The sequence below is a fragment of the Choristoneura fumiferana genome, chromosome 6 (assembly GCF_025370935.1).
Source record: "Choristoneura fumiferana chromosome 6, NRCan_CFum_1, whole genome shotgun sequence".
In the NCBI taxonomy this organism is placed as follows: domain Eukaryota; kingdom Metazoa; phylum Arthropoda; class Insecta; order Lepidoptera; family Tortricidae; genus Choristoneura; species Choristoneura fumiferana.
This window is the reverse complement of record NC_133477.1, coordinates 505,590-518,462: the sequence shown is the minus strand read 5'-3', so window position 1 is coordinate 518,462 and position 12,873 is coordinate 505,590. Positions and strand designations below refer to the sequence as shown.

The 12,873-nt window shown below is 45.3% G+C and overlaps 2 protein-coding genes across 2 annotated transcripts in view; one reads left to right on the top strand and one right to left on the bottom strand.

Annotated features, from left to right (window-relative positions):
* The window catches only part of LOC141428783 (uncharacterized), a gene marked incomplete in the record, with an annotated part of 528,375 nt that overhangs the window by 130,535 nt on the left and 384,967 nt on the right, over window positions 1-12,873 (top strand).
* Sirt7 (sirtuin 7) lies at window positions 5,938-12,716 on the bottom strand. Its single transcript, XM_074088523.1, is given in 6 exon segments — window positions 5,938-6,303; window positions 6,305-6,565; window positions 6,609-6,731; window positions 9,642-10,118; window positions 10,121-10,879; window positions 12,471-12,716. Coding segments are annotated over 6 exon segments (2,232 nt in total).

The following is a 12,873-nucleotide window of genomic DNA, read 5'->3' as shown; positions in this document are numbered from 1 at the left end:
ACTATTCCTGCGCTGTGGGGACGACGCAGGGGGTGTATGGGACTCTCCTTTCCTCCTCCTTCCTTCCAATTGCCGTGGCTAGTGGCTACCGGCTAGCGGCTAGCGGCTAGTGGCTAGTGGCTAGTGCCTAGAGGCTACCCAAGTAGCACAAAAGTGCATTATAACAGCATTTTAACAGTGCACTGTGGAAACATTAGCTGCATAATTTTGCTGTATATCAGAGTAGACAGCGCATCGTCTGCTAATAAAACTCAAATTTGGGCACAAATTATTCAGCACAGCTGTATAAGACATCACATTGCCATAAAATTGATTTATATCAGCGTTATATTAGGATTAACGTGTGTAAGAGTCACGCTAAGAGCTGAATATTTAACTGATTAACTAGGCACTTGTTACTTATTATAGGTACAGCAGTAAGGGCACTGTGTACATTTTTTATACTTTTACACAGCTAAAGGTACACGTGTGTCAAATTGTGGCATGCAAAAATCTGTATTATTATTTTTCTATAGAGCTGTCATAGTTATTATAACTAGGAACACAGACGCAGAGCTGAAATGTCAGCTTAGTCAATTTTGAAAGCAAATACATATAATTTCTGGAAAGTACTTTGATTTCTTTTCTATATGACGTTTCTTGTTGGGGAGGTAACTTTACTGTGAAATACTATAGCAAACCACCAATACGCGCACCTTACCTCATGTGCGATCATCCGCGGGCAGTTGCCAGCCCGCTTCAGGGAAGAATAGCGCGGACGATATGTCCGTCGCGCTCGCACTCCACGGTTCCGAGCTCCAAGCACGAACTGCTGCGCCCCAGTTGCCTTACCACCGCGGCCGATACTCGTTGCTCGTAACTCATATGCGCGCGCGCTATCTCGCACCGAAATCGTGCTTGCTATTTAAATAAGGGTTTTAACTGTGACCTACGTGTTACCCTTTGTTTTTTTATTAATTAAAGTGTTTTCGTGACATTTATTCTTTCATTCATTCATGAGGCGACACCACCCTCATAATACCATATATATTTAGTTAGAATTGTTTACGCGCTGTCATAAATATCACTAAATACTAAAAATATTTAACATTATAATGAGCTGTATTTTTTTTATTGCTTTTACTTATATAGCAATTGGCAAAAGGCTGTTTACGTGTTAATAATAGTTTGAAATACATTAAATTGCAGTCGATTTTATAAAAACTATCGAAAGAAAAATATAAATTTAACTAAATATTCACAGTCAGTTAACGAAAATGGCGGATAGGCAAGTAACATAGTAACATTACCTATAATTCAATTAGCAGATTATAAAACTACGTAGGTTCAATTATTAAGCCCAAGGCAGAATCACGGGCTACGAGTGAATTTATTTAAAGCAGTTCGCTGTTACGTAACTGCATAAGAGTTCACTTTGTTCTGCTGTCTGCCGTGCTCTAAATAATGCCATTATACGAGTTAAATAAATTCTGCTGGTCGTATAGTAGTTCACATGTACTAGCTACCGGCTAGCGGCCAGTGGCTACCGGCTAGCGGCCAGTGGCTAGTGGCTGCCGGCTAGGGGCCAGTGGCTAGTGGCTAATGGCTACCGGCCAGTGGCCAGTGGCTACCGCTAACAGCCAGTGGCTAGTGCCAGTGTCTAGTGGCTAGTAGCTACCTGCTAGCGGCCAGTGGCTAGGGCTGTGGCCATTGCCACGAGATTATGTGATTTACATCCCTGGATCCTAGTATTCCTAGTTTGGAATTGTACATATTACGGAAATTTTAGTTACATACCTACAACTAGTGAAAAAACACCTGTATATATTTTTATTACTTACTACCTAAAACAGACCTTAATAATTAGTGCCTGGTCGACCGAGCTTTGCTCGGGCTTAAACTCGATAATAAACGTGTTTCCAGAGATTAACTTAGAGATAAGATATTCTCTGTGAGATAAGAGCAAGATAGATCGATTTTTCATCCCCGAAAACCCCTAGGGGAAACTGTGTTGTACCTTGGCCATAGTTGTACTCCGGGCTGTCGTCGAAATTTAAATGTTCCCGCATTATTTTAATATAATGTGCTATGGCCATTTGAACCGTCGGCGGGAACTATCGAAGTAAAGTTTGTATTTAGGTAGATGTAGTGAATACTTACTCACTTTGCTGCACTCTTAATGGCGTGCGGGGCCTTCTGTCACAGGTATCTTGAATACCTACTAGAAGGTCTCTAACCGTATTAGTTGTTCAAGTAGTAATTTTAATAAATACATTTTTCATTTCATTTTTCATTTCAAAGTTAGTAACGAAACGCAACGCTGCATGTGATGTATAAGAAAATCATGAAAATAAAAATCCCTGTACAAAAAGTACTTTTTTTAACTTTAAATGAAGCTTATTTATTTAATGTTTTAATTTTTCGTAATAAAAGTCAATAAACTATGTTGAAGTTACGTTACTTAGCTACGGAATAATAGGGTTGTTTCAGCCTAAACCTAAATCGATGTGCGTTTTGGACGCATTTTTACCTAAAAAACAGGATTCGTTGTACCTAGGATACTAAAAATACGTTGTACCTTGGCCTTATGAAATTTAATAGTAAAAATATACATTTTTGTACCGATCATATCTAGACGCTGAAAGGTATTTTAGTTGAAATTAAGCAATTTAGTCGTTTGATCAATACGATTTTATCATGTAATCAGCGTCAAAACCAAAAACTAAAGTAACTTTTTGTTTGATCTTTAAATAGTTATTTGTGTCACAAGGGAGCAAAATGGTGTATTTACGGCGAGGGCGTACATTGAATCCAGAATGTAGCGAAGGATTCTACAATAGAATCCTGAGCGTAGCGAGGGATTCTAAAGTAGAATCCTGAGCGTAATGAGGGATTCAAGTGTTAACGCCCAAGATGAAAATAATTTTGCTCCCGAGTGGCTCATACAACTTTTCACACCGAGCATTAAGAAACTTAAAAAAAAAACAATATTATTACAGAACAACCAGCATAGTTTACGTGGCTTTACAATTATCAACTTTTATAAAAGCCTTGAACAGAAATGTAGCTCTTTGCTCCCTCTCGTCAGGGAGGAAAAGTTATTTTTCTGAAGGAGAGATGTGAAAATAATATTATGTACGAACTTGGCGGGAAAATTGCCGTGTGCCAATAACCAATAAATAAATCATCAATTCTATAAATAAATAAAACAAATAATCATTAAATATTTTCTTTATAAAAAATCACGTGTTCAAGGTACAACCTCGATTGTCCAAGGTACATCAGGCAGGGGTGTTGTACCTTGGACATTTTTCCCTTTTTTTTTGCAAGGTCTCAAAATTAAGAAACGAATCGCTTAGTTTTTTACCGAATAACATTTGTTTTGTTTATTTTTTATATATCAATTTTTCTGTAAATAAATTTCTTCTTCTACTTCTATACAATCAATTAAAGTGTTTCATTCAACACAACCAAACATACTTAAAATACAATTACTTTTTATTGTACACCAGAAATAGTAGGCACATAATCTCGCATGTCAAGGTGTTTCGGCAAATAAGGCCTGGGAGACTTATATGTATATTCCGGAAATAAGGGTTAATTTCGATCCCTGGTTTACTGACCAAAACATTGCAAATAAGCTCTAGAATAACCACTTTCAAGGAATAGGTCGATTACCCAGTCACCCTATACTAGCTAGTGGCTATAGTGACTACCTGCTAGCGGCCAGTGGCTAGTGTCTAGTGGCTAGTGGCTAGCGGCTAGAGGCTACCGGCTAGCGGTTAGTGGCTAGTGACTACCGGCTAGCGGCTGGTGGCTAGTAAATTAGAAAAAAAAAATATATATAAACTATATCGTGTGACATATCAAATGAAAAGGCCATATCATTATGACACATCATTATGAAAATCTCATATATATCTTTTTCATTATTTTAAATTAATCAGTTTTGAAGTTATTTAAGGAAATAGGTGAAAATTGACCATTTCCCCGCCCCTTATATCCTAAAAGCCCAGTAGGGCCCAAAATTTTAACAAAAATACAGAAAATAGTTCTATACCTATAGATTACAGAAAAATATTATGAGAGTCTAATGGTATTTAAAGTAACACCGTTTAACCAGTACGAATATTTATATTTCGCTGAATGGCACAATGAATTAAATTTTAAAAATAGCATAGCAACGGTAAATGAAAGAGTTCAAAAATAAATTATACCTTTTTATAAAGAAAATATTCTATTCTTTACTTCTGTCGTACATATCTTGGCGGTAGAGTGAAGTTTTCGAGAAAACTAACCTTTTAGCAGAAAAAAACGATTAATTATAAAAAAGTTAGGTATTTGGTAACATATTGCGCTGAAACTATAAGTGATATCGCAATTTGTATGTATGAAAGGTGTTCAATTTATCAAGGCTTATTTCGTTCCTACCCACTTTTTATGTATCGTGTACGGGTTTCTTTCATATTGGAGGGCGCGGGGGCGGGGGTGACGCTCGCCCCGGAGGGGGGGGAGTGGATAATAGTTAACTTTGCTCTATAACCTTCATATTATCCTTAAAGATAAGTCCTCCTTTAATTTTGCCAAATGTCCAGTATTGTACTGAACTAAACCTAACCAACAAAGAGTTGGAAAACCCCCGACTTTGTCACTTCAGAGTTCAATATCTCAAAAACGGCTGAACCGATTTTGATGAAACATATCTAAGAACCATCGCTAGAGAGCCTGCTTTCAAATAAAAAAAAAACAAATCTATGCACCCGTTTAAGAGCCACGGTGCCACGGACAGACACACAAAGCGGTCAAACTTATAACGCCTCTTTTTGCGTCGCGGGTTAAAAATAGAAATTCAAAAGCATGTGGTCACTTACATCCGTAAGTACAAATATTTTTTATTTCAAGTAATAAAATTTGACACATTCGTCCATGCAAAAGTCTTAACTAATATTACATGTAATCATTCTCATACACAATTATGTTCAAATTCGTGAGGTATCGTTTCATTACATATGTAGATTGATCTAAACCCAGCTGCCTGGCATCGAGCTATAAATAGGGAATATGCGAGCACTTTTTTATTTGTTCAAATATAATTTATGCCAATGCAACAACAACCAGAAAGTCCATACTAAATTTAATATTTCTAGAAAGAGATGAGATTTCTATTTAGGTCGGATTGCGAACTCTACTCCTAGACTGTTACAGTATGGGCTATGGGCCGTTATTCTTGAAGCTTTTGAGATCTGGGTCATGTGGGCTGGGCATGCATACCGACGTATGTTGAGGAATAAAGCTGGACGCAAAGGGTTACCATTATCACCGTCAAAGTACAACATAGGGCTCGACAGAAGCTGGAGTTTTTGATCATCGTCAAGAGTTATGTGCTTGCATCTTGGTTATGTGTTTAGGAATAATAAGTAGCAATTAATTACGATGGGCAAGGTTGCTGGCAGGAGATGAGCCTGGCGCAGAAAGAAGTCGTGACTCCATTACATCCGGCAGCGGACAGGGATCGCGAGCGTCCGAGCTGTTCCGCCAGCACGCCTGCACGGGACAGGGACAACTTCCAGCAGCTGATAGCCGACCTTCACTAGTTAGAGAAGCACTTGTAGAAGAAAAATAAAGATGGAATGCAAACTTCATTCGCCCGTAATTTCCTCATTGTCAACAGTTACTGATGATTTTTATAGCATTCGTTTTATTTTTCTGTTTTTGTGTTAAATATTTGTGTTTCATACATATTCCCTATCACTTCGTGAAACAATTTTATATTACAATGGTTGCGATCGTATTAAAATATTTACTAAGATAGGTACATGGTTGCGATTGTGACTAAGTTTGTTCATGTCTGTCGCGACACATTTCGTCACGACATCCCGCACTCCTCTCGAACGAACATCACCAGAACACAGATGGCTGTCGATCACTCGATTATCGGTAAAAAAATAAATATCATATTCAGTATTCACAATAGACGCGTCCGGGGCGCGTCAGGCGACGTCCGGCGCGGGGCGCGGGACGTCCGGCCCGGGCTACCGGCGGCGGCGGCGGCCCTTGCGGTAGCCCTTGCCGTACCAGCCGCCCCTCGGTCGCGTCGTCCCGCTGCCGCCGCCCGCGCCCCCGCGCGCCCCCCGCGCCCCCCTCGTCGCGCGGGCAGCACGTGCACAGGTAGCGGCGGCCGCGCGCGCGGCGCCACACGCGGCCCGGCGCCAGCGGGTCCAGCCGCGGGTACCACAGGCAGCGCCGCGAGCCGCGGTGCCGCGCGCACCACGCGCACTCGCGGGGGCGCGCGCGCGGGGGCGGCGCGGGGGCGCGCGCGCGGGGGCGCGGGGGGCGGCGCGATGATCGTGTGCAGGCCGGGGTAGAGCTGCGCGCGGCAGAGCAGCACGGCGCGCGCGAAGATGGCGGCGGCGGCGCGGCGCGCCAGGCTGTCGGTCTTGTCGTCGTCGGGCGGCAGCTGCGGCTGCGGCTGCGGCGGCGGCCCGTGCCGCAGCAGGCGGCGCAGGCGCGCGGCCGCGCCGCCGCCCTCGTCCTCGGAGCGCTTGGCCGCGGGCGGGCGGCCGTTGGGCGCGGGGGCGGGGGCGGGGCGCCGGGCCCGCCGCGCGCCAGCCGGAAGCGCCGCAGCTCGCTGAGCGCGGCGGGGGCGGGGGCGGGGCGAGGGCGGGGGTGGCGGCGGGGGCGGGGCCGGGCGCCGGCGCCGGCGCGTGCTGCGCGCGCAGCAGGATGGTCGCGGCGCCCGTGATCATCGAAACCTGGAAATGGATAAAGCATGTGCTGTACTGCCAAGTGTTTATCTATATGACCTTAGAAGATACCGAATTCACTAAATTATGATGTGATTTCTGCAAGGAATTTTGTTTACAAATAAGTTCATATATTTTTAACTAGCGATTTTTTTAATCGATGGTCTGGAGAAGCTAGAGGTCGCTATAATAATTCAGAAGATAATAAAAAAATACATATATATACAAGCGGGTCGTAAGAAATAACATTTTCACGACATTGCTCGAAAATATGGCCATAGATAACCTAAATCCAGTACCCAAAACTGCCTATGTAGGTACATTATAACAGCAGACTTTTTTATGGCTCGCAAAACACGACAACAATGTAACACATTGCGAAAACAGGTCGTATCAAATATAATTATACATATTTCATAATACGATACTAATTTTTGGAATATAATTTCTGAATTTAATTCCTGGCGTGCTGGCGTGCTGGCGGGAGGGGTGACACTATTATTATTTCCTCGCAGTGATCGTGTAAAGCACAATGTTTAGTGTCGGCCAAAAGTGCAATAGATGAACACGTAACGTATTATCGAAGACCTCCCTTTCGGGTCGGCCTTCAAATTAACTCGTTCATCTACCTATTGCTTACTTTCGTGCCTCTACAACAATGTAGGTACTATTGTTAGTCTTTTACCTCAAAAACATAAATACCTTGTAGCGATTCACCGAATAGCATTTCACCTCGAACTACCAAAATTTCAATAAAATCTTATACAGTTGTGGTCATATAATTAAGAACGATTTTTTTATAGAGAAGATTTTTTCAAACTGACAAGTGTTACTAACTGCATGTATATTTTTGTACTTCTCTCGGTATCGTAAAACAATTCCGTACTAGCGGTAAATTCATTTATACATATAATTGGCTAAAAATAAATATATAAACTTTATACATTACATCTAAACCTAGTATTACTACTTACTGGCTGGTCATATAATTAAGAACGCTGAATAGTTTTATTTTTTATTCAAATTTATATAGAGAACGGACGGCCGCTTTGTGGTTTAGGTTATTATTCGAATAATTTTGGCGCCATTTAGTGCCGTAAAAGTCTTAAAGGCGATTGCTTCATATAAAAACAATGGGGAAAAAATAAAAGTTGTGATAAATCTACAAGAGAAGTAATACTAAAACTTCGCGACAAGAATTGGTCGTATAAACACATAGCTGATCATCTGCAATGTTCAAAAACTATGGTTTTCCACGCCATAAAGCATTTTGCCACGTATCAAACTACTTCAAATATTCCGCGTGTACCTAGACAAAGAAAGTCATCTCGTCGAGATGATCGAAATATCGTTCGTTTGGCAAAACAAAATCCTTTTAAAGGGTCTAATACCGTCTAATGAGTTAAGAAAAAAATATTTTGGCGAAACAACCCTTCAGCAATCTCGGCACGCATTATTCGAAGGCGTTTGGTAGAAGAAAAGTTGCACGGAAGGATAGCAAGGAAGGTGCCTATGATGAAACGGTGTCATAGGCAAGCCCGGCTTGCATTTGCAAGAAGATATGAAAACTGGACAGTCAGACAGTGGAAAAACGTTCTTTTTTCTGACGAGACAAAAATAAATAGGATGTTCTGATGGCAAACGATATGTAAGACGGCTTCCAAATAAAGCATTCGACCCAAAGTACACAAAAGTGACTTTAAAGCATGGCGGGAGAAATGTAAAAATTTGGGGATGTTTTTCTGGACATGGTGTTGGACCTGTTAGGCTGATAGAAGGAAACATGGATCAATTTCAATACAAAAACATACTGGAAGAATCAATGTTACCATATGCTGAAGGCGTGCTTCCGGTTATTTGGACATTCCAGCATGACAATGATCCCAAGCATACTGCACGTACCGTTAAGGAATTCCTCACATCGCAATCAGTTTCTGTCTTAGATTGGCCAGCCAACATCCCCGATCTTAACTCAATAGAGCATCTTTGGTGCGAAGTCAAGAAAAAGGTTTCAAATCGACAGTGTGGCAATTTAAGAGAACTGTATGACGTATTCTTAGAAGAATGGAGCTCTATCTCTATTGCGAAATGTCAAAAATTGATAGATTCAGTGCCTCGCCGGTGTAAGGCAGTAATAAAAAGCCGTGGACATGCTACTAACTATTAATTTTAGTTAAAATGTATTAAATTGCTTTTTTTTGTGTACAAACTTCACGTTAGTGTGATTTAGTTAATCTAAGTTTCAAATAAAAAAACTTTCGAGCAGTTCAATAAATCGTTCTTAATTATTTGTCCAGCTTCATTACTATTTTAATTTGTTACTAAAGAGAATAAAAACAAAATTTGTAAAAAAATGACAGCAATTTTATTATTTATCCTTAATCCCGTTTGCTCTATTCATGTGGCTATTTCATAACGTAACTAGTTACTTCTAAGAAGGAACCACGACTACACATGACATGATTTAGTTAAAAATAATCTGGAACTTCAAATCGTTCTTAATTACATGACCACCACTGTACTTGACGCAATTTTTCGCGTAGCGTTTTACATTAGTTTAATTAATTTGTAGCATCTCATTTTGCGTGTAGTATTTTATCCTAAGTCGCATTTCGCCGCGATCGATGTTTGTCTTGTGTTGGGACTCTAATTAATTAATTTGACACGTTAACTGATGTTTGCACTAAAATACACTAATACCCCTTGTACTATTACTTATTCTGTGCTAACACACGATCGAGGTGAGATGCGACTAAAACTAATAGCGACTAAAAAAAAGACAATGGAGACCCACCGCGATACTTAAATGAACGATCGAGGTGAAATGCGATTCGGTGCATCGCTATAAAGAATTTATGCTTTTGAGGTGAGGAACTAACAAATAAGAAATGAGGGATGAAGCGTCATACGGTAGGTTACCTGAAAGGATCTGAGCTCGAGGTCCGGCGTCGCGGAGCAGATTCCGTTCTCGAGGGGCGCGGACGGTCTCGTCTCGGGAGTCGGCGGCTCCTCGTGCTTGAGCGAGAACGACTCTTCGTATGTGAGCGTCAACTGCTCTCTGAATTTGGGTGCAGACGGCGCTTCACACTTGGGCGTCAGCGGCACTTCACACTTGGGCGCGCACGCAGCTTCATATTTAAGCGTCAATGGCGTTTCATATTTAGGCGTCAACGGCGCTTCACATTTAGGCGTCAACGGCGCTTGATATAGAGGCGCGAAGGGCGGCTCGCAGTGGGGCGGGGGCGGGGGCGCGCCCAGGCGCAGGCGTTCCTGCAGGCGGCGCAGGGGGAGCGCGTCGTCGGCGTCGCTGTCGTCGCTGGAGGCGGGGGAGGCGGTGGTGTAGGCGCTGCGGTCGCTGGAGGCGGGGGAGGGGCGCGGTGGCGGTGGTGGGGCGGCGCCGTGTGCAGCTCGGCGGGCGCGAGCGGCGTGGCGTGCGCCAGCAGCGGGTCGGCGGCGCGGCGGTAGCGCGGCACCCGCAGCCGCAGCCGGCGCGCCAGCTGGCGCAGCACGGCGTCGCAGCGCGCGTTGATCTTGAGCTCGGCCGCGGCGTCCTTGGGCGTCCACTGCAGGTTGACGATGAAGAGGCGCGGGCGGTCGCGCGGCGGGCGCTCCATGCGCCAGAGGCGCGGGTAGCGGCGCAGCACCTTGAGGCTGGAGCCGAGGCAGAGCACGACGTCGGCGGCGGCGGCGTGTCGCAGCGCGCCGGCCCAGTGGTGCGGCCAGGCGGCGCGCGCGCGCTCCCCGAAGTGCACGATGGTGTCGCGCAGCGGGCGGCCGCAGCGCGGCGCGGGACAGGTGCGGCGCGTGCCGTGCGCGTGCCGGCGCGTGCGCGTGGTCGTGTCGAAGGCGCGCAGCAGCACGGTGCGGCAGCGCGGCGCGGGACAGCGCTCCGCGAACATGTCCCCGTGCAGCTCGGCGAGGGCGCGGCGCGGCAGGCCGGCGCGCGCGTGCAGCCCGTCGCAGTTCTGCGAGACCACGAAGCGGGCCAGGCCGCGGGCCACGAGCGCCGCCAGCGCCATGTGCGTGTAGGTGGGCCGCGCGCGCGCCGGGGACACGCGCGCCACGCGCTCGCCGCGCCGCAGCCGCGTCCACACGCCGAGCGGCCCGCGGTAGTCCGGGATGTCCGCCGCCGTGCTGATGCCCGCGCCCGTGTACACCTGCCCGACACCCGACACCCGACACCCGACACGTGAGACGACCGACGATACCGATACCTAGTTATAGCCGGCCCCGGACCCACCCGTTCTGTTCTGATCTGCTTACAATAAAACAGAACGACTTCAAATAGACAGAGTGGAAAAAGATACAGCACTGATCACGTACCGCCCGACCCGAAGCAACCAGGGTGTGTATTACAAATATTACAGTCAATCGATAGGCCCGCGGCCCGCGGCCGGCTAAAACTCGATTAGGGCTCATCAGCAGTAGTAGTTGTTGAACTAAAGCGACTTTCATGCCACGACTTCAACTATGAGATCTTGGCTTTGAGATCTTACCAAACAAATTTAGGATGTTATAGTGTTCTCCGTAGAATACGTCAAGACCATAATAAAGTGTTTAAACAAACTATACCATTATCCAAAATTGGCTACTACAATGTAATGTCAAGATACGAGATTTCATTGAAATTATTACGATTTTTATTTACTTAAAGCTTGAACACGCCAAAACTTGAACATACAAAAATGGCAATTTTTACACAATTTTTTTTTTAATAATTCAAATTTAGAAAAATAAACCGTTGGTGGCCTAGTGGTTTGAACTATCGCCTCTCAAGCACAAGGTCGTGGGTTCAAACCCCGGCTCGCACCTCTGAGTTTTTCTAAATTCATATGTGGAATTACATTTGAAATTTACCACGAGCTTTGCGGCGAAGGAAACCATCGTAAGGAAACCTGCACTAACCTGCGAAGCAATTCAATGGTGCGTGTGAAGTTCCCAATCCGCACTGGGCCCGCTTGGGCACTATGGCCCAAGCCCTCTTGTTCTCAGAGGAGGCCTGTGCCCAGCAGTGGGACGTATATAGGCTGGGATGGATTATGTTGGATGGACATAAAATATGGAGAGCATCATGTAGTTATTTAGTTATAATAAAATTATTATTCATGAATTTTTGTTTAATGTTTGTTTGTTATTATGATCAATAATGCTCGTAGTTGCCACCCCTTTTGGGTGTTGTTGTCATGCTCAGTCCCAATACATAGAGTAATGTAATGTAACTACTCTATTAATGTAACAACTAGTTAGTCAAAACAATTAATATTATAGCGGCACCAGCTGTAACATTATATCAGATGTAACAACCAAGATAAAAGCTCCACTACAAGTAACAGAATAATACTGGTTATAACCATTTAACAGTTGAATATTGCTGCCTTTGATGTTGTTATAAACTGGACCATACATCATAATGAAGTGGGTAGAACTCTTGCTTTTTATAATAAAATGCATGCAGGCACATTGCAGCTACCTAACTGAATGAAGTGTAATGTAAAGTGATGAGTGTTTCACTTGGGGCCGTCTTTCACCTATTAGAGGCCCTGGGCACAACATGCTGCATTTGGTAAGCTTGATTTTCAGGAGAGAGTTGAGTAGCTATTATTTATTTTGGTAATGGAGTAGGGACTAGGTGGCCCCAATCCATCCCGGGGCCATGTAGTGTTAAATACCGAATGAGGCCATCCAAACCAGATACTTCCATAGGGGATCACCAGCCGCGTGCGTGCGTGTGTGTGTGTGTGTACTGACCACGAGGTGTCGGGCGGAGCGCACGGCGCGCGCCAGCAGACGGCACTTGCGGCGCAGCTCGGCGGGGCTGTCCTCCACCTCCAGCGCGCGCTGCGCCGCCCGCGCGCGCCGCTCGGCCGCAACCGCCGCCGCCGCGCGCCGGGCCGCCGCGGCCGCTGCCTCCGCCGCCGCGGGCGAGGGCGAGGGCGAGGGCGCGGGCCCGGCGCCGCCGCTGAGCCTGGTGCTCGAGCGCACGGCGCGCTCCATGCCGAGCTCACGTGCGCGCGGCGCGGCGCCGCCGCTGGCCGGCGCGCCCGCTGCCGTCGGTGACGCGCGTCGACTGTCGCTGGACCATCGCCGGCCCGTGCTTCTCTCACCGATGCTGATCGCCGTTCATAAACATTAAACGATGCCAATGGCCGAC